The sequence below is a fragment of the Calliphora vicina genome, chromosome 1 (assembly GCF_958450345.1).
Source record: "Calliphora vicina chromosome 1, idCalVici1.1, whole genome shotgun sequence".
Classification (NCBI taxonomy): domain Eukaryota; kingdom Metazoa; phylum Arthropoda; class Insecta; order Diptera; family Calliphoridae; genus Calliphora; species Calliphora vicina.
This window is the reverse complement of record NC_088780.1, coordinates 148,210,927-148,238,137: the sequence shown is the minus strand read 5'-3', so window position 1 is coordinate 148,238,137 and position 27,211 is coordinate 148,210,927. Positions and strand designations below refer to the sequence as shown.

General features: G+C 25.6%; 1 protein-coding gene across 2 annotated transcripts in view; it reads right to left on the bottom strand.

The window, feature by feature from the left end:
* Positions 1-471: 471 nt before the first annotated feature.
* Positions 472-27,211, bottom strand: part of hth (homothorax) — a 188,852-nt gene continuing 162,112 nt past the window's right edge. For both annotated transcript variants that reach the window (XM_065516109.1, XM_065516110.1), the window contains 5 exons: positions 16,418-16,566; positions 5,083-5,159; positions 2,973-3,031; positions 1,198-1,810; positions 472-1,084 (listed from right to left, as the gene is read on the bottom strand). In XM_065516109.1, the coding sequence (XP_065372181.1) occupies positions 1,647-1,810; positions 2,973-3,031; positions 5,083-5,159; positions 16,418-16,566 (449 nt within the window). In that variant the 3' untranslated portion in view covers positions 472-1,084; positions 1,198-1,646. The remainder of the gene's footprint in view (positions 1,085-1,197; positions 1,811-2,972; positions 3,032-5,082; positions 5,160-16,417; positions 16,567-27,211) is intronic.

Sequence of the window (27,211 nt, the reverse complement as noted above, 5' to 3'; positions counted from 1 at the left end):
TGTGTAGAAAAAGTTAACTTTAGTTTAGTAAATTAAACTGTAGTAAACTAAAGTTAACTGTAGTAAACTAAAGCTTAGTTTAGTAAACCAAAGTTTAACTTTTCACACTAACTTTATTAAGGTAGGGTTAATATTTTAACTAAAATTTAAATGAAGCATTTTTCTATTTTCTTTTTTTGTTTAATATAGATTTTAGGTTTTTTCTCTTCTTTAACATAATTTTATATAATTATTAAATATTAATGTTTTTTTTTTTTGTTTGTTTTTGTTTTAATAGTTTAGGTGATTATAATTAAAAACTTTTTACATTTACAATTGGTATACACGGTTGTTGTATAAATGTGTGGGTGTGTGTATCTGTGTTTGTTTATTTATTGGTTGGTTTAGTGTGTGTATTTTGGATTGTGTGTGTGTTTGTTAAGATTTTTACTAAAAATGTTTGTTTATTTTTTTTTTTGTTTTATTATAATGTTTTTAGGTTTTAATTTATATTATTTTATAATTAATTTATTAAATTATGTATACATATGTATGTTTTTGTTTGCCTTATAATGATAAATATTAATTTAAGTTTTTGTTTATGTAAAGTTTTTTCACATTTTTCTTTCTTTTTCTTTAACTAAATTCATTTTACTGTGTTTTTTTGTTGTTATTTTTTTTTAAGTAGATTTGAATTCAAAATTTTTATATTCGGAATTTGCTTGTATTTATATAATTATTTATTTCCTTTTTGCAACATTTTCTTAACAAGTTTTCTTTATCATCTTTGCAATTTATGTTCAGCTCGGGGGCTTCTAAATAAGGAGATCATTTGCTTTAAATATTTATAAAATTAGTAGTTAGAACTTATATTTAAAACAGAGGTTTTCTTTTTTTTTAACTAATATTAACCAAAAAAATAGATGTGATGTTTTTTTTTTCAAAAAATAAATTCGCTGTTAGTTAGTTTTTAAAGTTAAATTCAACATAAATTTAAAACATGTGTCCTTTTGTTTATTTGGGGGAGGGGGGCGTTTTTCTCAAGATGTTTGTATAGTTTTGTTATAAAGAAATTTCCATAAAACACTAGGTGATTGAAGAAGTTCTAAAATGAAAAAAAGAAAAAAATATGAAAATTAGTTTAAATTTATAAAAATACTACTTTTGAAACAAACTACAAAATAAAATTTTTTTTAAACCTAAAAATACAATACCCACCTTTATTTTTTATTTATTTGAAAACCTTTCTTTGTGTAATTTTGCTGTTTGCTGCAAATTTTATTTTATTATTAAAGCTTTTGAAAAAGTTTAAATTTTTACGTATATCCGGTAGTTTACTCCTTGTTTTTGAATTAATTAAAATAAACAACTAAATAATTTTGTATCCCTTGCCCTAGTTGCTGTTGCTTAGTTGCTGTTTTGTAAGTTGCTGCTGTTACGTTTTTGTATTTTTTTTTTATTTTATTCTTGTATTTAGGACTTATATATTTTCTCTAAGATTTTGGTTTTGGTCTCCTTTGTTTTCTCTCTCTATATATATAAATATATAGTAGTGGATTTTTAAAACTTTGCCAACTATTATTTTTGTAGTTAGTTGTTGTTGGTTTTTTTGTTTGCTGTTGTGTATTTTGTTTATCTGTTTAATGAGATTTTATAGCTAAACTTGATTACAAATGTTGACCATAGTATTCAGCAGCGTGGGGATAATGAGGATATGCTTGATGGAAACCAGGATCACCGGGAGGACGATGCATCATATGGGCTTGACTGTCCATCATGTAGCCCATGGGATCATGGCCATAGCCGGAGGGACCAGCATGGGGGGTGTAGACTGCAAAAAGAAAGCAAGAAAAAAGAAAGGCCATTAATAAATTATAACAAAACAAATTATTTAATAAATAATTTAAAGTTACTTTTAATCATAAAAACTATAATTTTCAAAAGTTTTGAAAATTCAAATTTTCGAATTAAATTTATGAATTTTGAGTTATGAAACTTAATTTAAAATTTTCGAACTTAATTTCAAATTTCCTGTTTTCAAGCAAATATGATATAATTTTAAAGGATTTGGTAATTTTTTTTTTGTTTTTTGATTTTTCCATAAAACTAGTTAATTGTAGCATTTGGAGTTATCAAACTTAATTTCGAATTTTCGAACTCAATTTCGAAATTCCAATTTCCAAGCTAATAATAAAATTTTTTAAGTTTTTGGCCATAAATTAGTTAATTTTATGAATTTTTACTTTTCAATTATCAATTCGAAATTCAAAATTTCAAGCGAAAATGCAAAATTTGCAAGTTTTTATTTCTATTATATTTCGTTTTTAATAAAAATGAATTTTATGGATTTTTTAATATTCGAATCTAATTTCGAATACAATTTCAATGATATTAAGCTAATTTTATATGTATATTCGAATTAATTTCGAATTAAATTTTTTAATTTTCTTATTTTTATCGTATAAATATGCTCTAATTTATCAAAATTATGCTTTATTTTAAAATAGTAATAGTTTTTAGCCAATTTTAAACTTTCGAACATGATTTCGAATTTTTCGAACTTAAATTCGAAATTCGAATTTTTCTCAAAAATTCAATTTTGAGCTCATTATATATTTTTATAAAGATTTAAATTAATAATTTAGTTTTTTCTTAAAATTTCTTTAAAATTTTGAGTTTTCAAAAATTTCGAACTTAATTTCGAAATTCAAAATTTTGCTACAAAACACAATTTTGCGCTTTTAATACAATTTGTGTCATCTGAATTTCATTTACACTTTTTATTTATGAAATTTCATTAAAATGTTAAGATTTCGAAAACTTTAAAATTTTCAGTTTCATAATTTAGGTTTCTTTAATTTTTAAAAAAAAAAAAATAAAAAATAAATTAAGAATTTTCCTATCTTCGAAACAAAAATATAGCTCAAAAATGTCATATTTTCTAACTTATTATCATTATTTTACATTAACTAATATTTAATTCATATAATTACCTGCACGATTTGATTGATCAATCATTGGCTGTACAATTCTTCGTCTCGCATTAATGAACCTGTAACACAGAGAAAAAACAAAATACCATATTAAATATAAATAAATAAATCGAGAGAACAAAGAAAAACATTTAATAAGAAATTATTGTTGTATAGAAATAAATATAAAATCCGTTTTTAACAAATCATAATTAGGCTTATAATCCCATAAATGTTTATTTCATAAATAATTTATAAAATGATTTATAACATCTCTTTTTTCCACTCGCTGCTGGCTTAACAAGTACAATATGGTAGCATGGTTCTGAAAGAACCGAATCTTTCAGTAACACACCAACAACAAAAACAACAACTACCATAAAAAATAATAAGTTTTTGTTGCAATTTTTATTGTAGTATTTGCTAGTTTTGTTGATACATTGTGCCACTGCATTATACCCTGATAAAAGTCGAAAATGCCGACAATTGTATATTTTTATTTGCAACAAACAGCCAATAACAACAACAACAACCATGAGAAGAGATGATGATGATGGTTGACAAAATCATAATGCTGCAAAGAACATTAAATAAAAGCAGCAAATATCATTATAACAAAAAAATAAAATCAACCTGATTTAAGATTTTTTTCTTTTTATTTTGTAACCATGATTCTGTGGTTGATATTTTTTGTTTATTTAAGATGTTTAATACAAAATATATTTATTTTTTTTGTATGTTGTTCTTGTTGTTATTATAACTTTTCTGGGTTGTTATTTATGAAAAAAAAAAAACATCAGCAAAAACTAACAATTTCTTGGCAAACAAACATTATTTTTTTGTTTAAGGTTGTTGGTTGGTTAGTGTTGTTTTTTTTCTTATACTTTGCTTGCAACTAAAGTTTGCAACAAAAAAAAACCTTATTATTGTTGGCTACAAATTGAGGTTAATGCTCGAAGATTGGGTTTTTTTTTCTTCAATACGTTTTTGTGTATTAAGAACAAATGAAACCAACATCAAAAAAATATAAATTTGTAAAGAAAATTTTTGCCAGAATACAGCAAATAAATACTTTTTTTGAAAATCATTTGGGTTGTAGTTGGTTTTTGTAGAAAAATTTTAAAAAGAAGCCTTGAAATGTTAAGTTGTTTTAGGAGAATTGAATTTAGTTTTAAAAACTTAAGTTTTTACAGTGTTTTAATACTTTAGTCATTAAAATCCCCTATTTTTTAGAGATTTGATTTGCAATAGTGTAAAAATATTTGTTTGCTTTTAATTTAGGCAATTTCCAATTTTCGAACTTAATTTCGAAATTCTATTTTCAAGCCAAGAAGAGAAATTTAATAGATTTTAGTCTTTTTTGTTGTGGATTTTCAATAAAATTAATTAATTTTATGAATTCTTAGTTATGAAACTTAATTTCGAATTTTCGAACTTAATTTCGAATTTTAAATTTTCAAGAAAAAATGCTATATTTGTAAGTTTTTGGCAATTTTCAGTGATTTTTCCATAAAACTAGTTAATGAAACTAATTTCGAATTTTCGAACATAATTTAAAAATTCAAATTTTCAAGCAAAAAATCAAAATTTTGAAGTTTTACTTCATTATTGTTGTTTTTCCATAAAACTAGTTAATTTTATGAATTTTCAATTTTCAAATATAAATTCGAAATTCCAATTTTAAGCGAAAATGTTAAATTTATAGGATTTTTTACTATATTGAATTATTGTTCAATTAAAGTACTAAATTTCAAGGAATTTTATATTCAAAAAATCTAAATTTAAAAGTTTTTGTTTATATTGTTGTATTTCCGTAAAACTATTAATTTTGTGAATTTCGAATTTTCGAATATAGATTCGAAATTCCAAATTTCAATCGAAAATACAAAGTTTATAGTTAGTTTTACTGTATGTCATTATTTTTCAATAAATTTAAGTAATTTTGTGGATTTTTAATATTCGAATTTTCGAACATAATTTCGAAAATTAAATTTTCAAGCAAAAATGCAAAATTTTAAAGTTTTTTAAACATTTTGTGGGTTTTAGGTATTTCGAAGCTTTTTTGACTTTTTTATATTAATTTTTATATCAAGAATTTCTTTTGAACAAAATTATATGTATTTTAACTTACCAATTGTTTACTTGCAGTATCGTAAGGCCGGTATCTTGTGCCAATTGTTTTTTCTGATCTTCGGAGGGGTAGGGATGCTAAAATTATAACAAAACACAATATATATACAAATTAATAATCTATAAACTGTAATACAAAAAAAAAACAAATATTATCTCTAATAACTAAAAAACCAAAATACAATAATCAATCATTTTATTTTGGCCCAACCTTTCACACATATTCCGATATAAATGACAGGTAGTTTATCTAAACAAATGCTTTATTTAATATTCATACAAATAATAAAATATATAGTAGCAACATATAAATTAAATAAAAATTAACAAACAAGAAACACTAACGCCACTAATCTAAGTAATCAAATACCCAAAAAAATTATCTGATACACACTCAAAATGTCCTAAATTCCATATATATAAAATGTACATTCTTTCCGATTTCAAATTTCTGATAGTTATGGGGGGAAAAAAAGTGCATATTGCTGCACTCCACATATCAAAACAAAACTAAACTAAAACACAAAAAATCTATTTGTTTAGCCCTCCCTCATAAATTTTCTGAAAATAAAACTCAAACATGTCTACCAAGCCGCCAGAGTGGCGTCAGTATGTAAACAATAATTTAAGGCATTTGGAAATCATATCAAAAATCACAACAACAATTTCTAAACAAATCCCTTCTACTACTAGTAGTAGACCTTTTTCCATAAGTATTGAATTGAAAATTGAAATTGAAATGTATTTAGTACTTGAAATGCAATATCTCTAAATGTGTATGCTTGCGCCCCAGTTGATGCAACACCATTTCTATTTCTACTTTTTTTTTGGTTTTATTAAAACAATTATTTTAGAAATTTAATTTAATTTTTGTTAATCTTATCTGTTATTTTCTCCATCTATTTGCTGTAATCTTTTGTAATATTATTTAAACAAATATTTAGCTAGAAAAAGAAAATGCAGTTTTGTGGCGCTTACTTGAAATTTTGGTTTTTGTAAGAGTTTGTTTTAATCTTATTGATTGTATAATTTTGGGGGAAAAAAAGCAGTAGCTTTTATTTATTCAATGATTAAGAAAAATTATTATTAAAAAAAAGATAAAGCAACATGGTTATTACATGATCATTAGTTTATAACAGATAAAAAATTAAGTTTTACAAAGAAATTTTAAATTTTATAAAAAACGTTTTAAGATCTGTTACTGTTGTTCAATTTTAAAAAATTTCAATTTTCGAATCCGTTTTTGAAATTTTTTTTTTTTTAAAAACTAAAAATTTTGAAATATTTTATGAAATTTTTAAAAAATCTTTTTTTTTAAATTTAAAATTTCTAAATCTTCAGATTTTTTTTTATCAAGATTTTGTATTTGTGTTGAATTTTCATGATTTAAAATGTTCGAACTCAATTTTAGAATTCAAATTTTTTAAAATAAAAATTTTAAATATCCAAATATTCAGATTTTATAAATTTTGTATTTGTGTTCAATTATCATAAATATAAATTTTCAAACTTGGAACAAAAATATTGAAATTTTCAATCCAATTAGTTATTTTTAAACGGAATTTAAGGTTTTCGTTATTAGTTTTTGCTAATTTTTTTGTTTGTTTTCAAATCTAGAACCCTCTAAACTGCAATATTGACAGCTCCTTTATTTTACCATAATAAAAAACAAAAAGCGGATGTCTGTATTTAATTACTATTGTTAAACCCCTTTTTAACACATTTCACAAAACTAAAAAATCCTTTTATTGCTTTCAATACAATAATCAGACTTAAAGCCTGGCACGAGCCATCATTTTAAACATCCGGCAGCTGTTTAAAGTCTTTTTTTTCTGTTTCCTTTATATGATTTAAATTTTGAAATCTTTAAATAATTGTTTAAAAATAAATTTCAATTTAAGCAAAAAAAAAACTTTTATAATTTATGAAAACATGACTTTTAATAGAAAACAAACATCCCAAGAAAAACTACTACAGCCAATAAATGAATTTTACAGATTCTTTTCATTTTTTTTTTTTTTTTTGTTTTGCACATTTTATTTATTTAACAAGCATCATTGCATATTAGATTCCCAACACAAGCTTTCACAAAAGCCAGGCAAAGTAAACCACAACATGAAGCACCAGAAGACCTATATGACAATTTATGGGGTTTTTTCCTACAACAACAGAAACCAACCAAAAGAAAATGCAATTTTCTTTTCAACAAAAAAAATTTTTACTCATTTCTACTCAAACTTCAAGAAAATATTTTAACAATGTAGGGAAGGGAGTAAATAAATATGGGTGTGTTTTTGTTGTTATTGTCAATATAAGAGAAAAACAAATCTAATATGCAGATATATGCTTAAAAAACTATGCTTATATATGCTTTTATATGCCACAAAGTATGTGTTTAAACAGGATAACAAGAAAATGCATTAGACAAGACAAACTCAAATAGTCTTTTATACGAGTATGTACATGCATATGTATGTATTAAAATTTACGTTTTAAGGATACTTGTTTGTAGTAGTAGTTTGTTGAAAATTTCAATTTCAACATATTTTCTAACTAAAATAAATTGTATATTGTGTAAATTCAATATTATTATTGTTTTCTCTGTGCATCTAACAACAAACCTTTACCTACATACCTATGTCAACTAGTACATATCCCAGCAGTTCTAGCTAAGGATCCCGAACCCATTAATTGACTCTCCAATAGACTACTTCTGGTATTTAAAGTGACCCTACCCTACATAGATTACTTAGAGACACTAAAGTGACGACTAAATTCTCTCTGCATTACAAAGAGCGCATAACCCAAAAATATATAAATAGGAGTCTGCCAAATAATTAGATGTTAGGGAAAATTACTGCCTAAAGGCATTTATTATGTAATAAATGTAGAACTGCTGGGATACGTGTCAAATGATCCAAAATATCTAGAAATTAGAGTCAGCAATGTAATAACTGGTATGTGAATCCAATATCCAATATGCTGACTACTTTGGACTAGCTATTAGGCTGTCTATTAGTAATCACTGAAGGGGCAATTGATCCCCTGCTTTATGTCACCCTAAATGATAGGTAAAATCACTAGTTCGGAACAGTCATCCAGAACTGCTGGCTATGTGAATGTTTACATATAGAAGAGAAGTCCTTGTTAGTAAAACATGATTTTGCATAAGAAAACGGTAAATTTCACGCAACAAATGACAATTTCGACAGATAGCAAATACCAATACAATTGAAAATTCTCTAAACACACAACTACATACATACTTCCACAATCCTTTTATACATATTTGTGTAAATGTATTGCAAATGTCCTGTAGGTGTTGTTTAGCTTTAACTACAATCTAAAGGTAGTTATTGTTAATATGTCTTATATGTTGTTGTTGTTGTTGTTTGGCAAAATAATATTGATTATTTAACAAAATTGCATTTTATTGTTTGTATACAAGTACAATACATACATCCCTTTATTGTATTGTCATTTATTTGCTATTTTGCTTAAAGGACCTTAACTGCAAGTCTGCAGTTTTGCTTCCTTTGCGAAACTTTAAATGTGTTGTTTTTATAGAAATGTCAATGTTTTAAAGGCGTGTTTTTTTTTGCTATTGTTTTCCAAACAATAAATTTTCCTTTAATATATAAATATTTAGAGACAACAACAATTTCTTTTGTAAATGTTTAGTTGTTTGAATTATTTTTTGGCAGTTTGCAGTTTTTGAAATGAGTAATTTTCATCATTTTGTGCATTTATCCATGGGGAGTTGTCTTAACATGAGTTTTGGTAAAAGACAATAAATTTAATTAAAAGTTGTTGGCTCAAATAAATTAATTTATTAATAACCTTAAGCTTTTAGCAAATAAATTAAAGTTTTAATATGAATTTATAATAAAATAAATTGTTGAAGGGAAATCTTAAATAAATAATTTAAATTTAGTTACTTTTTTTGTTAATTTTTGTAACAAAACTTTAAAATTGTAAGGAATTCCTAAGGCTTGATTTCGAAAATATCGAATTTTGTGCCAACAAAGCGTCATATGCGGGAAGTTTTGCTTTATTTCTTTAATTTGAAAAAAAGGAGCCGCTGAAGAACACCAATTGCTCACATAAGCTTATGGTGAATGTGTTTTATCGGTTTCAACGTGCGAGAAATGGTTTTTTCGGTTCAAAAGTGGTGATTTTGACACGAAAGACAAAGATCGGCAAGCCAAAGTTTGAAAACCAAGAATTGGATTCATAACTCCTTGAAGATTGTTATAAAACTCAACACGAACTTGCAAAATCATTGGGAGCTACTCAAGTGGCATTCATTCAAAAGCAGGGAAATTGGGTACCATACGAATTGAAGTCGAGTGACCTTGAAACACGATTTTAAATGTCCGAAATGATGCTGGAACGCTATAAAAGAAAATCTTTTTTGCACTAAATCATTACTTACGATAAAAATTAGATCCATTACGATAACCCGAAGCATAAGAGATCGTATGTGAAGCCGAATCGACACCAAAGACAAATATCCATGGCGTTAAGGTAATGCTCTGAATTTGGAGGTAAAGCAAAAGCGTCCTATCTATTATGAGCTGCTAAAAGCTGACTAGAACCTATACCAAATGCAACTGATGCGTTTGAATCGAGCATAGGCCGAACAAATGCCCAGAATATGCGGCCAGATATGAAACCTTAACATTCCATCATGGTAATGCACGGCCACATGTTGCAGTACTTGTTAAAAAGTATTTAGAATGAAGTGGTTGTGAGGTTTTGCCCGTACGACTACTATTTGCTGCGATCGATTCAGAACGCTCTCTCTGATATACGCTTCACTTTGGAACAGAGTAAACGATATTGTATTGATTCGTTCTTGGCCTCTACATATTAGCAGTTCTTGGAAGAATAGCTTAATTCGCAAAAAAGATATTTTGAAATATTCCCAATTTTGTGTAATTTTTTATTGTTTCTTACAAAAAATCTATAATATTGCTAAATAACAAATAAATCAAGCTAAATCAATTCGCCCTTATGTCGATTTAGGTCTTCCACATGACCGCAGATATATTTACAAAAACCAAAAATATTTTTTTTAAACAGGAAACTTTTCCTGCAATTAATGTATTGAAAAATTAAAAAAAAAAATCTGCCCCATTCCTGTCAAAATTCCCAATTTTGCGGTAATAGAATTCTGCCTTTTTCCTTAAAAAATATAGAGTCCAATGTTTTCCCTTTTTGCTATACAAATTCAATATTGAAAATGTGAGAAGGGAAAAATTGGACTGATATTTTTGTGAAAGCTTTCGCTAGATTGAATAAATAAAATACAGCTAATTACTGTTTAATTATCGGATAAGATAAAAAGTAATGATTTTTAATTTTTTTTAATCATTTATTCATATGCAAGTCATCTTTGTAATAGAGCCATAATTAAATTTCAAATCATTTGTTAACCTCAAACAATTACTATACATTAATTAAGAGTTTTAATATTTCAATTTTCTTTAGAACTAAAATATCTTAATAAAAATCTTTAGACGTCGTTAAACTTTGTACCTAAAGTTTTTCCACTTAAACATTACACTCAATTATAAAGCAGGACTAGAAAAATAAAATTTTTAAACAGATAAGATCTTTTGAACAAAATAAAAAAAAGTGGTTTTAATCACAAACCAGCTACTAGAATTGTTTTTGTTGTTGCAGTAGATGTTTAGTAAATAAATAAAAACCAATTTAAACAAACAATTTTATTTTTTTTATATTAAAAATTTTAATTTCAAAGTAAATATCATATAAAATGCTTTATTAGCTGGTGGCTGGTTAAACTGTAAAATTATTAGTATCTGTGTGAATGTATGAGAGTAGCTGTATTGTAGTATTAGTTTAAGTCTGTACATTTATTGCTGTTTCTGGCTGATTTTTTTTTTTATATTTTTATTATTATTTTTATGGTAGGAGGTGGAGATTTGCTTTGGTGCTTGGTGGCTGGCTGGCTGATTGCTCTACAGCTACAATATTTAGCCAGCCATATTTGTTATGGTGGCTGTTATTGCTGTTGGTTTTTTGCTTTTATTGTGGCCTTATATTCATTATGAAACGATACGCAAAACTGTGTTCAGCTTGCTATTGGCTACGAACACCACACATCACTTCACTAGCACCAGCTAGTAGAGAGGTTGCTGCTTTATAGAGATATCAACACTTGAAATTGAAGGCTGGCAGAAACTAAAACAAATATTTTTTCACGTATTCACTCACATACATATTTGTTTAACCAAGAGGTTATATATTTTTGGTAAAAAAAAGTAAAACTTTTCATAATGCACAGTTTTACTGTAAAATCTTGGTTTTTTTTTTTTTCCTTAAACTTTGTTTTACACAATTTCTAAAGTAATACATCACTGTCAAAGTTTATAAACACAAATAAAATGTCAAGTTAAGAGATGGAAAAAACACAGGAAGTAAACCCCAAAAATATTTTCTGCTTGCAACAAAAATAAAATAAAATAAAATTTTATTTTCTTTTTTAAACTTTACATAAAGATTGAAATCTTTAAAATTACCTTTTAATGTAGAACTATTGCCAGCTCTAGTAACAATAAAATAAAATGGCCAAAAACATCCTTTAATCTCTTGTAATACTTTCAATGTTAATTTGGTGGTCAAGTTTTGTTAAGCTTCCTTCAAAATGGGTAAACAAAAATATAAAATTTTATTATAAAAACTTCTTCTTACCAAAAAAAAAAAGGATTTTTCTTTAGCTGTTAGCAAATATCCTTTTGCTTATCTTTGGCTATTTGTTTGTGTTTAAGGAAATCATGATTGAACTTGTATGGTTTCTTAAGGTTTTTTGCAACATAAATGAAGCATAACAAATAGAATTTATTTCCGGTCAGTGATTATAATATTAAGAAAAGTAATTTAAATACATATAAGAACACAATTTCCTTAACATCTTTACAAAAACCCAAAAAATTTACCAAAAAAACCTTTAATATTAAATAAATTTAAATAAATTTAAAAAATAAATTTAAAATTAAATAAAATAAAAATCCCCCAAATTCCTTTTCTATTTTAGAATCAATTATTTGTTTAATTTTTTTTCTTCCCCAACTTCATTCTTATTCTCAGCTCATTTGATTAAAACCATATCTCTTAAATCCCATCTAACTAAACTTTATTTTATTAGTATTTGCTTGTATGTAAATAAAAATACAAAACAAAATATTTTGAAAACATGGTGTGAAATGCATATGAATGTCATTTTGAGACAAAGTCCATTTCATGTATTAATTTACCATACAACAAAATAATTAATTACTGTCACGCCTTAAAAAAAACTACAACAATAACAACAACATTTGCACATACTCATAAACCGTACAACAATTTCACTTGCATTTAGAGAATACGTTTTGAATATAGCAAAAAAAAAAATAAACTAAAGGCTACAACATGGTAAGAACAATCATCATACACATGTTGCAAGCAGACAAATGCAACAATAACAACAACAAAAATAATAATTGTTTTTAAAACATGAAACTTTAAGGTATAAAATCTTAAAAGAAAGTTTAAGAAAATCAACAAATTACAGCTACAACCAATTCCCAATTCCTGAAATTTTTTTTTAATTTTTTGTAGTTTTCTGTTAAAAATAAATTTTATTTTTATCAAAACCAAGTTATTAAAACAATTTAAATAAATATAGAAATCTGCACTATTCCTGCAAATGTTTCTTTATAAAACAAATTTAATTTATATAATTTTTCTCTAAAATATTTAAATTTTATGCCACCTTTTCTGTTTTAATTAGAAATCCGTCCCTTAGCTGAAAAAAGATTATTTGCCGAAAAATAAACACCCTAACTATTAAAGAAATTTTAAAGTCGACTTTATTTTAAAATAGAACTTTTGTTTTTATTTGAAAAAAGCTTCAAAACTTTTTCCAACATATACATTCAAATAATTGAAAATATTTTTCAATGAATGTAAATAAAAAAAAGAAATTTCAAAAAATTAAAAAAACAAAATGTACATAAAAGTTCAATATAAAAAGCTTTTTTTGAAATAAAAAAACAACATTTTAAATTATATTTGAAATTTGTTTTATGGTACGAAATTTAAAATAATAGTCAACTTTATGGATTTAAAATCGATTTTAAGGCTTTTATAGTTAGGCTGAAAAATTTTATTTTTTTCTCAAAAATTAATTTTTTTACTTTAAACTATTTATTAAAACAATCTGTGCCATTCCTGAATTCTAGCAAAAAATAATTCATTTTTTTTCCAAATTTTTCCTCAAAATAAATTTTAATTTTGAAAAATTCTGCTCCATTTCTGAATTATTAAGAAATCTGCCCTATTCTAAAAAAAAAAATTTTTAAGTAATACAAAATCGAATTGTTTTAAATGTTTCAACTGTATTGGAATTTCTAATTTATTTAAAAAGTATTCCTTCTTTTACTTAACTGGCTGTTCATAAAATTCACAAATTAATGCTAAAACTTTGCAATTGTAAGCAGCAGTATGTATTTTCCTTGGCATAAAGATGATATTTGTCGTTGGCCTGTCATCAGGGGTGTAAGTTAGAGACATTAGTTTGAATTTTATTTCTGAACACATACAAATGTACAACCAACTACAACCTTAGAAAAATAAACTGCTCACAATATAAATAAATAAATTGTTTATTTAAACTTGGTGAAAAATATAAAGTAACAATTTTCGCTTTATTTTTTTAAATTTTTTTTTGTCTTGCCTCATTTTTCTTTTTAATAATACTTTAAAATGTAATAAATAAATAAAATGTGGAGAGTACGAGGTAATTGTTGGTGTTGTTGTTGGTGGTGGTGGCAGGCAGGCAGGCAGTAGAAGTAGTACGAGTAGTATAAGGTTGTCATGACAAGTTTAACATTTTGCTGGAACGTGTTGTCTGCAATATTTTTATTTTATTTCATTTTCATTTTACACTGTGCAATTTATATGTGTGTGTCTGTATGTATGTAAAAATGTTTGTTTATTTGTTTGTATGAGTGTTTGTATGTGCAGCCAACAAATGTTAACGTCGCCATGCGCAAATTGTTTTGTAGACATTTTTTGTTGTACGTTTATTATGGCTTTTGTTGTTGTTGTTGCTGTTGTATGTACATTAAAATTAAAAACAGCCAGTATGAAAAAAATACACTACAACAATAGCAACAACATCAATATCAACACGGAAAATGCATGATGGTGTTAAATAGCGAGCAAAAACAATAATAACAGCCAACAACACAACGTCGACGAAATATGCACATGTTATTTTAAAAATAGGCGGCCTTAAAGGCGTCAGCCATTATGGTTTATATTTAAGACGAACGCAATACAGAAACAAAACTAAAAAAAAACTGATTAAAAATATATTTTACCCAAAGAAAACTAATAATTATTTAAGATAGTGGCCTAAAGTTAGAGAAATTATAAAAAAATAGCTAAAAGCTTTGGATATTATGTGCAAATGAAAAGCTTTAAACAAATGTTTAAATGTAAAAATACATAGTTTTGTACTGATATTGTTGGCAAGAAATGTATGCTAACTATCAGAAAGCTTTTTATTAAAACAACTTTTTGAAGAAAAGCTTTTTTATGAAATAACGTTTTGTATTGAAAATGTTTAAACAATGTAGTTTAATTTTATTTTAAGACCTTTTTTGCCAAAAAAGCTTTTATGATTTTTAAAGCTTTTAAAAGCTTTCTCCAAATTACAATGTTTGTATATACAATTTTTAATTAAATTGTTGTGTTTTGCTAAATTATAATGAAATATCAGAAAGCTTTTTATAAAAACAGCTTTTTTATGAAAAGCTCTTTTATGAAATAGAATTTTGACTTGAAAATTGTTAAACTATTTAATTACATTTTAAGACATTTTTGTTAAAAAAGCTTTTAAAAGCTTTCTCTTAAGAAAATTTTTATGTTTTAAAAGCTTTCAAGAAAATTTTTAAAAAAGCTCTTACAATTTTATTTTTTCGCATTTAACCTTATTAATAATAAATAAAAAAGCTTTTTAAAGCTTTTTCCTACCAAAGCTTTTCAAAATCTTACTCTCAATAAATATTTAAAGAAGGTTTTAAATGATTTTTCTTTCCACTTTTATTAGCAAAACACATTGTGTTAAAAAAGATTTTTTCTGTGTCTGCTGAAAGCTTTTTGCGAAATTTTTCTTTTGTTTTCCTGCCCGCCCTCGTATAGGTACATATTACTTATTTTTATTTAGTTTAACCCTTTTTTGTCTTCATTTCACTCTTTTGTTTCATTAGCACTCTTCGTGGCTGCCTCAAAACCAGGCAGGCAACAAATGTTTATATGTCTGTCGAAATATGTGCGTCTGTCATTCAGTCAGTCAAACAAACATGCAAAAGACGAGAACAAGAAAATAATACAACAGAGTCTCCCCTCCTACTTTTTTTTTGTTTTTTTGTTTTTATTAAGTTTTTCTTGTTGCAAGCATTCATACATAGTAATATTATTATAGGCTTGTTTTTGGTGTTGTTGTTGTTGCTGCTGCTGATAATATGTTCCATGTGTTGTTGGTTGCGCGAGTAACCATAAAGTAATTTTACAAAGTGTTTCATTTGCACAATGTCGACAATAATAACAACAACAACACCAACTACAACAAGAAAGTAACATTTAAAACAACACAAGTTTTAGGTCGTGTCTGGCTGCAACACACAATTTAAGTTTCTTTCCACTTCTTTTAAAACATACAACTATAGTTTTGTTTTGTTGTTTTTTTTTTTTTTTGTTCTCCACTGTCCTTAATGTTGTTGTTGCTTTTTGTTTGCCATTTCTGTTTGTTGCTATTATAATTGTTGTTGTTTTTGTGTGTATTATTACGTTTTCATATAAAAATTTTTGTTTGATGGCTGACTGACTTGACTGTTTCGCTTTTTTTTTGCTTCTTTGGTTGGTCGTCGCTTGTTTTGGCTCCGCTGGTTTGGTTTGGTTTTGCTTGCAAACTTACTTTTTTTTTAGTCCGCTGCTGTTGTAAAGCCTGGTTTTTTGTTTCAGTTTTATTTAATTTTCTTGTTGTATGTATTATTATTAATATTATTGTATTGTATTGTGGCTGTTTTTGATAATTATAGGCTACTAAACGGTTAATTATCGACATTTAATATGGCTGTCGTTTTTATAGTTTATAGACTGACTGCCAGCCTTTTTACTTAGTTTGTATTTTAATATATGTGTGTTTGGTAAGGGAGACCAAATAAAATGGCGCGCATATTTTTTTGTTTGGTTTTTAGTATAAAAATAGTATTACAAATAAATTTAGTTTAAAAAAAAAAGAAAATAACTGAACTTACTGTTAAATGCTGAAACAGCCACGCTCTTAAAATATTTGTTGCTACTTTTGGGAAAATGCCACGTTTCTTTTGGTTCTTTTTGCCACTCGCATCGTCATCCTCTTCGCCGGTGCCCTCGCCGCTACCTATACTAGCATTGCTGGCATCGCCTGAAATTAAAGAAAATAATAAATGTTCAATTAGTTTTTAAAATAATTTAATATTGTGTTAAATTAAATTTTTATTATATAAATATTACAATTCTTAATAGTTTAGGTGCTAATTTAAGCAAATAACAAAATAAGCTTTTATATGCAAAAATATGCTTTTATGATTTGGCATAATTATGGCATGTTTGGTATAAAAATTTGAAATAAACTGCTTAATTTACCAATTTTTTGTTATTTTTTTAGGTTTAATTCAATATTTTGAAAAATATATTTTATGTATTTAAAAAAATTTATTTTTTTTTGTGAATGTTTAATTTTACAGGTAAAAATTGTTGTTGTAGCCAATATTTTAAAATATGCATTTATATGCAAAAATATGCTTCAATGAAATATTAAGTATTTTGCCTATTTAATTCAATAATAGTTAAAGCCGTGCTAAAATGAGATTTTTAAATTTAATTTATACTTTTATTACAAAATTCTTAATTATGATTTTTTAATTAATTTTAATTTTTTTTAGTTTTTAATATTTTTAAAGAGAGTTTCGATTAACATTATATTTATATATTGAATGAATATATATCATTCCAATTCATCAAGTTTGGCAAGTTACAACAATAATTATAGCTATTATTATAAAATATGCTTTTATATGACAAAATATGCTGTTATAAACTGGAGTAATTATAGCAATTCTTCTATGAAAATAAAAATTAAAGACAATTAAATTGAAAATTAATGACTTTGAAGTACAAAAAATTAAATTGTCTTAATTTATTTGAAATTTTTTTTAAATTTTTATCTTCAACTATTTCTTAAAATGCTTCTAAATATCAGTATTCTAAAAGGCATAAATACAGCCTTTATTATTTAATAAGTTTAATTATCCAAGTTTAAATTGTTATAATAGCAATTATAACACTTATAGAGAAATATGCTTTTATATGCAAAAATATGCTTTTACATACAGACAAGTTTAAGACATTTCTACTAGGGAAACTGTTAGAAATACGTAATAATTGGCAAACAAAAGCATTTAAACAGATAAAAATTTAAATTTCTGGATTTAATTAGAATTAAAAAAAAAATAAAAATTTAATTTTTAAATTATACATTAAATACAGCATATACTAATTAGTATTGTGGTATTCGATATTTTTCTTAAGTTTAATTGATTGTAATTGCAAATCTAAGCGATTGTTATAAGGATTTATTAATATGCAAAAATATGCTTTTATATGCTAAACTGTTTTTAACATTTCTGTTACATTAATAGTAATAAATATTTTGCAAAAGGCTTAAAAGAACTAAAAATATTATTTTTATAATATTTAATTTATGTTTGGAATCAAAATATATTTTAAATATTTCAAAAATATTAATTTATGTTTTACAGCTTAACAAATTTATGCTTTACAAATTAAGTATTTCTATTATTTAATAAATTATGTTATTTTTATTAAATTATAGTTATTATTAAGAAATATGCTTTAATATAACAAAATACGCTCTTATAATTACTATAGTATTACTGTTCTAAAAGTGTAAAAAAAACATTGAAAAATATTTTTTGAATAAACAATAATGAGAAGAAAATAATAATAATTTTAACATTAAAAAAAATTTGGAGGACATTTATCATATGTATTTCAAATCTAATTTGAAATACGATCGGTGTCTTATTTCCATCATATTTTTATTTGTTTTAATAATATTAATCACCATCGTCTAGTTCTCAATTATTTACCTCAAATATTTACTTTCCACTCACTTAAGTTTTAGTTTTTTTTTTTTTTTTGGTATTTATGAAATGCATGTATTAATGTGTATTTAAGCCAAAAACCATGAAATTGGTTTAAAAAACAAATAAAACCCAACAAAATTTCCATTCATTGTGAACAAGCCAAAACAAACTAACTTAACATTATATGAGAATTGTTGAAATTTTTAATAAAATTAATAGTTTTGTTTGGTGGGATCAAACTGAATATTTGTCATTTAGAAACCAGAAGACGACTACACATACCGCAACTTAAAAATTTATTTATAGAAAATGTTGTTGTTCTTTTTTTTATTTGTTGTTTAATGTTTATGCATAATTTTGGTTTAATTTAATCACTATTTTTTTGGGTTGTTGGTTGTTGTTTTGGGTAAATCATTTTTATCTATTGTTTAAAAATCTCTGTTGAAAAAAAGAATTTTAAATTTGAATTATTATTTGCTTTATGTGTGTATTGTTTTTCCTGGTTTATTTATTTATATTTATTTTTTATGAAATTTGTTTATATTGTTGTTTTTGTTAGACAAATATGTTTTTTTTTTAGTTATAAATTAAATTTATTTACTAAAATGAGTTGAAGAAAATTTGTTAGAAACAAAAACTAGCCTCTAAAATATGTAAATCAGACTATTAGAAAAAAAAATCACACAGCAGTAGCAGTAGTAGTTTATAAATGCAGGTATTTATTTAAAAAAATGTTGAACAATAAATAAACGGAAGTTTGGTTAAGATAAAAATTTCCAGCCCAGCCTAAATAAATAAAGAAAACTAACAAAAATTTTTTGGGAAAATTCATAATACAATAGTAGTATTAAAATAAAAAGTTTTTATATGGTATAATAAATCATTAAATTTAAATAAAAGCTAAAATTTTTAATAACAAAAAAAATTTTCAAAAAATTTTCAAGTTTGCCTATAATTTTTTTTCCATTAGCTATAGGATATTAATTTTTTTCGCTTTTGTGATACTTTAGATAAGTTATTAAAAACCGAATTTTTTTCAAATTTAAATTTTTGGAAATTTCCAAAAAAAAAATTCTAAAAAAAATATTGAAAATTTTATATTTTCCTATTGCAAAGCTTTTTTATTTTAAGTTATTAAATAATTTTCCAATTTTTATTTTTTTAAATTTTTATTGTAATATATAAAAAGAACTGTAATTTTTCCATTACTTTCAAAATATTTTTGATCTTAAAAATTCCATTTATTTTTTTTTTCTATTCCAGCCAAGTAAATACGTTATTTATGAGACGGCATTATATGGTTAGACTTTAAAGACCAACAAAAAAAATTGTTGCCCTATACTGCACGTATGACTCCATTAAGAGAAAATCTAATATATTTAAAAGGATATGTTATAGTTTGTATTCGTTTTCTACTCCCCCTCCCCACAAAAACCAAAAACAAGCTAAAATTGCACACATTACAAAAAAAAAATGGAACTAAACCAATTTGCAGTAAATTTTGCGATTTTATTTCATGTTGTAAGAGACCAAAAAAGTCGAAAAAAAAACATATTAGATTTTCTTTATTCTACCACGACAACAAAAATAAAGTAAATTTATAAAACTACATAAATATTTTTAAATAATAATGTGTTTTTCTTATTTGTTGATGGTCCTTCGCTTACTGTTTTTAATTAAACAATTTTTTTTGGAATTTAATATTAAAGCAGCTTTTCAGGCGTTTTCATTTTAAACAATTCTTGATTAATTTATGGTTTTATATGATATTTATAATAAATATAATTTTTTTTCTGTTTAAAAGTATGTAGTTTGTAGGTGCAAAAAATCACCATTTTAATTTGTTGTGGTTTTCTTTTTTTGTTTTATTTGCTGCTGTATTTGTTTTTAAATTCAAGCCACATAATTTGTTGTTTTATGTCGCGAATTTTTTTTCATAAAAATACACAGTTTTTTCTGTGGTTTTTAGTTGCAAACATTTTTATGTTTTTTTTTTTTTGATTGTTTAAACAAAAAGGGAAAATAATTTTTGCAAAATTTTAATAATTGAGTGATAAATTTGAAGAGTTTTTTTTATAATAACAAAGTAACCAAACAAAACAGAAAATCTAAAGCCTACTTTAAGGCTTTAAAGTAAAAAGTTATATATTTAAAGAAAATAAATGACACATTGTTCCAAATTATAAATTTTATATAAAAAATTACCCATCAACTTATTTTTTTTTTAATTTAAAACTAGCTTTTAGAGCATTAAGACTAAATAACATAAATCAAAGCCTACTTTTAGTTGTGTTTAAATAAAAGTTAGAATCTAAAGCCTACTTTTAGGTTATTATCCTCAGCTTGAATTGAATAGGCTAATTTATTCGTTTTAAATTTGTTACTTTCAATAATGTAATCATACAAAATACTTTAACGCAGTGATCGTTTAAAAAACACTTGATGTGTTACTTCTTCAAGAAACCATAAATTACTTTAACTAAAAGTTTTTCCCTAAACTTTTACAACGAAAACCCCCAGCATTACATGCTGATCATAATAATGATCATATATTTTTAAGAGATGATACAAGTGGCTTTTGCACATCGTTATTATAACAATAAGCAACACGCCTAAAAGATTAATTTTGCTCTTAAAATTTTGTTCCTTATTTAATTTTTTTTTTCACTTGATTTTTTGTTACTTTAACCTAAAGGGGGGGACGTTTGGTGTTTCATTTGGTGTGTGTTTGATAATCTTTTATACATGGTTTCAAGAACTAACTACAATCTTAAAATTATGTTGTATTTTCTGTCGTTTTTTTTTTTTTTTGCTTTAAAAAAAACTTTAAGTGCTGCTAAAGTGCAGTCTTAAAACCACTTGATAGATAGTGAATATAAAGACGATTATTTTTATATACAAAAAATCCATTAATCATGGATTTTGAAATTTTGTTGTTTTTTTTTTTATTTTGTTCCTACTTCTTTACTTTATATAGTGTTTATGCTCTAATATCAAGTGGTGTTGCGGGTTTTTTTTTGTGGTATTTTTGATAAAAAAATCAAACAGTTTGAAGTGTTTTAAAGTTTAAGGAAATTTAATATAAAAGAAAATTACTAGGAAATTTACCAAGCAAATGTAATACGTAAGTTGGTAATAGGTGGGGAAATGTATAGTTAAAAATAAGGGGAGTTTTATATGGAAATTATTGTTAATTAAACTAAGAAGTTTAAACTTTCTTTTAATCAAGACCAGAAAAAATCTATTGAACGAGTTTAATTCACACTTTTGGATTACAATGAGACTGCCCGATATCTGGTCCTAAGTAGTCAACACATTGGATTCAGATACCGGTTACATACATCCAGTTACCTTAATCTAGTATTAAAGGGAACACAAAAACTAAATTTGCATTTTGAATTTTAACCAATTTACAGGTTTGAAATTTTCTTTAAACCAAAAACAGAGATGATATTAGAACAGAGTTTTAATTAAAAATGTATACCACAAAATCAATTTGAAATTTATCACAATTAGCTAAAGAATTGCAATTTTTTATTTAAATTAATTTTAATAAACAACTTTAATAAAAATTAATGGGCTCTATTACTCATTTCATACACTTTGTTGCAGTTTCTATATATACTATTTTTTTTTTCTAAATAAAATTATTTTAAATTATAGACATAAAACTGCAATATACTATTATTTTTTTTAAGATGATTGTAAAAAAAAAGTCTCTAAATCTGTGTGTAAATGTTCGTTTAAATCCAAACAAAAACCAGTTCTATAAATATGGTAATAAATTTTCACCTTTAGCCAATAATTTTAAATTCATTAAACACATTGTCTTTAACTGTCCTCCTTTATTAGCTGCCGTATTATGATAAATGATAAATCAATAAAAGGTCATTAAAATTTTATTAAAAAAATATTATTTTTATTTTATAATAATGAACAAAACCAAATAAAATAAAGTAAAATAAACAGAAGAAGAAATAAAATAATAAACAACTTATTAAGCAGTTTGCAGTTTGTTTAGACAAGACAGTGGTGATGGTGGTGGTGTTTTTCTTTTAACAGGCAGTGTGGTCTAAACGTGCAGTGGCACAAAAGTTCACAAGACAGACACGAGGTATGGACGGACGGACGGCTGGACAGGCAACCCAGCCAAGGCGGTGGAGGATTGTTAATGCTAAAGTGAAAAGCAGCCACACGAAGTTGGAGTGGAACACAGAAATATAAAATAAAATTATGAATTTAGAAGAGTCATTGTTTTTATTGTCATTTAAGCATGTTGTACGTGTCGTCTGTAAACACTTGAAATAACAAGCTTTAGCACCCATAAGTATGGCAACCAAGCCAAACAAACCCTACACAATACAGTGGCTAATAAAACTTTTTAAACACATTTTCACATAAAATCTTATTTTAGCTTAAGAAAATAAATAATCTTGGTTTCTTTTGACACTGTTTAACGAATGCATGTAATATTTATGCTTTAGGCATGTTTATTAATTCAAGTATATGAATACAATTTAAAGTGTTGTGCAAAACTTCTGGCTCATTATATCTTTCTTAAGCCACACACCATGTTTGCTAAGAAATTTCATTTAAATTAGTTTGAGTTGGTTTTTTAAATATTTTCTTAACACTTTACCTCCCAAAAAAAAGTAAACATATTTATGTTTGATTGTTGGTTTTACAAAAAAAAAAAAAAAAAAAAATTGTGTTAAATGATCAATTCTTTTTACACTATTCAGGACTACTGAACACCAACCATTTTTTTTGTTTATTTTAATTTAAAGAAAAAAAAACACCAAAAAAAATAATGATGAAAATGAAAACTACTCAATAACATGCTTAATAAATAAATATTAAACATGTGTGTGAAAGAATGAATGAATACTTATACAGCAAATGAATGACCGAAATGGCCAAAGTAGAAAATCAGTTCATCTCTATACTAAAAACTAAAAGAAATTATGGAAATTGCTGAAAATGAAAATAAAGAAAAAAAAAAACTTTGACTTTAAACAGATTTCCGGTCATGTACAATACTAAAGAGTTCCATGTAGACCATTAAGCATTCGATATTTTCTGTTCCAAACAATCCAGCACAAGTATAGCTGTTTGTTGTATGTAATTCTTATATGATTGGTTGGTTGTGGCCAATGATTGACAGCCGATTGGCATGATTTTATATAAACATACATACACACAGACACATTTTTGCCACTACATTTTCATATGAATAAAGGCATGTGTTTAATGATTTGTATTTGAATTGGTTCATGTACCAAATTTCGTTTATTTATTTAACAAAAAATAAAATTATTTTTTAAATAATCTTTGGTAATTGCCTGTGTTTGAATTGTTTTCTTAAAGGCTTATAAAATTTAATGAATGAATGAATATGAAATGCTAATGTTAATGAAATTTTAAATAAACTTTGAAGAACAAACAAATTTGTTTTGAGAAAAGTTAATGAAATTTCGAAAACTATAAATTTTTAACAACTATATAAGTGAGAAAATAACAAAAAAAATATTGGAATTATACCCTCTATATTGAATATTACAATATTACATAAGTTTGTTATTCCATTTGTAGTTACTGCAATATCAAATATTCATGCTTATCCCAGCTGTTCTAGGAGACTGTCCCGGACTAGTGATTTAACCTATCATTTAGGGTAACAACTAGCTATGTGGCTAGCTATTTTAAAACGTGCATGTCCTTAGTAGGAGTTGAAATGACCCTTTTGGATTACAGGGAGACTGTCTAATAGCTGGTCCAAAGTAGTCAACGCATTGCATTCACACACGGGTTACATAGAGTCAGTTACCTTACTAGCTACCTAACTGGTTACTTGATCAGCTACATAACTAGATATTTCAACATGTACTGGTGCTACTTTAGCTCAAATAGTTACTTAAAAAAACATCTCATACACGCAGAGAAAAAAAAATAATTGGGCATGGTTACTGTAACCATTTATATAGTGTTACAAGTTTTTTAACTATATTATAGTCACAGTAACCATTTACATGATTATGGTAACCATAATATGGTTAACTTACGATTCACATGATTGTCTCAACCATATATATGGTTACAGTAAACATATATATGTTTGTGGCAACCATATTTATGATGAATAATTTTATCTAATATGTTGTTCTCAGATTATGATAAGCCTTAAGCCGAGAGCACCATAATATGATAAGTCCTTCATCATATAAATGGTTGTCACAAACATATATATGTTTACTGTAACCATATATATGGTTGAGACAATCATGTGAATCGTAAGTTAACCATATTATGGTTACCACAATCATGTAAATGGTTACTGTGACTATAATATAGTTAAAAAACTTGTAACAATATTGAAATGGTTACAGTAACCATGTCCAACTATATTTTTTCTCTGCGTGTAGACAGTACAATAACCGATTGCTTGTAAAGAAACCGTCCAGCGACAAAATAACTTCAGTTGAGTAAAATAACTACTTTCTAAAGAGCAGTACAAAATAAACTTTTGAAGTGACTACACTCTAGAATACTTAGAGACACTAAAAAGACAATTGACTTCTCGCTAGGTTACAGGAGATGTCAGTATACTTAAGCAACAAGAAAATAACTTGTATGAGAGTTATATCAACAAACAAAAAAGTGCAGTACGAAACAAACGTTTAAAGTTACTACACTTTTGATTACTTACAGACAATTAAGTGACAATTGACTTCACGCTAGATTACCTGGGATGTAAAAAATAAACAATTGACATCTCTCTGCGCTAGAAAGTGCGTGTCATACGTGTCAAATGACCCAAAATATATATAATATTGGAGTCTGTCTATAAAGGATACTACCTGCTGAACTGCTGGGAATGATGTCCGGCTGTCAGTGTGCAAAATCGGTCCATAAATGGCTGATATATAAGGAAAAAACAACGACAAACTTCTTGATATATCTTTGCCTTTTTTTTGGTTCTCTATATAGACAATTTGTATATCAAATGAAAGGTATTTGGAAGAACTTTCTAACTAGAGACATATAATATGACTAAAATTACAGTGCGCCAAGTTCGGTAAACATATTTTTTAACCCGAATTTTTTGCTAAACAATTTTTCGAACAAAAATTTTTTTGAATAAAAATTGTTTTAAAAGCTGATTAGGGTAGAAACCATAGAGAAACATAGAGCCGAAACTTGAAAAAAACTCAAACCAAAAAATTACTCAAAATAATTACACATACAAGTGTTGTTTTTGTTTTTACATAGGTTTTTTCTACTAATACATTCTCACCACTTAGGTTTCTGACAACTGAGTTAGGTCTTTGACAGGAGAGTTTCCGCTCTATGTCTATTCTCTATGGTAAAAACAAGCTAAGAAAAATTAAACTGAAGTTTAAAAATACATAATTCTAAGACAAATCCAGTCTTTTAACTGATTTGAATTTCCTAGTTTTTTTTTAAATAAATTACTAGTTGAAACATATAAAGCTGAAATTCTAAAAGAAATAATTCTACAAACCTCGAAACTCTTCCTTAATATTTTCAGCTCATTTTACAATTCTTAAGAATTATGAATTTTTCTTTTATTCCCACAAATCCTTAAACGGAAATGGTTTAAATCAAGTTGAATAATACTCATACCACAGATTTCAACACAAAAACTTAAACAACATTATAACTAATTGCATTTAAAACAAAAACGTTTGTTCAACAAAATTCAATAAATAAACGCAACAAAAATCCCCCAAAAAAAATATCGCAATGGATCACACAAATCCGCCATAAAATCCCCAAAAAAAATACGCAACAAAAAAAACTTAAGTGAACATACAGCAGCAACCCGCCACCATCATCTCAGTACCACAAAAAAAAAAGATAGTTGCAGCAATATCTACAAAAAAAGGTTAATGCCATCATTTAAACAACTAAAATAAAATAAGTATGAAAAAAAAAACAAAAAAAATTATTATTGACTTTGTATGTTGTTTTTCATGATGTTGCAGAGAGGCTGTGGCGAAATACTTTGTGTGTGAGAATATGATGTTGCAAATGCAGGTTGCCTCATATTTATTTTTTTTAATATGTTTTTTTAGTACTTTTTTTTTGCCATTTTAACCAATATATTATTTTGTTGCAAGAACATATTATAAGAAAAAAAGTATATATTGTGATGGTGTTGCTTGATTGGTGATCCATCATAATTTTTTTTTAAGCAATTTTTGTTTCTTTTTTACATGGCTGGCTTTATGAAGGTGTATAGCAACCATAATAAGGTTTTTTTAATATTTATTTAATGGTTAGCAAATCCCATATTTAAAGGGTTGCAAGAATTTAAAGCTGGTTTTAAGCTTGAGAGGAAAGTTTTCAAAACCAGAAACAAAGGTTAGAAACTCTAAGCAAAGCTTAAAGGAATCATACTAAACTATATTAAAAGCTTTTAATTGATGCTGTTAAGAAGCTTGCATTTGAGTAACTTCAATTACAAATCCCTTTATTTGTTGCCACAAAACTGAAACTCTCACATCAAAAATATTACTGCAAAATATGAGCCATAATCCAAAAATAATACAATCAGTCTTTACTGCAAACAGAACTCCTTATTAAATGTTTTGGATAATATTTTCGTAAAATGTTTGTGAATTTTTTTTTTTTTTTTTTTGAGTTTCGTGTTGAAAGATTTTCACATGATGTGAAATATGGAATATTGCATGTTCATAATGTGACTTATGCGTTAAATTAAAATAATATGCAATTTATACCAAAAAAAAGAAAATATGCACAAATATTTAAAGGAAGTTTGTGTTCCTAAACAAAAAATTGTTTGTGTTTATTTTTTATAATGAGAAACATGTATGTATATATAATGGTTTTCTTTGCTGGCCTTTTTCCCTATTCCAT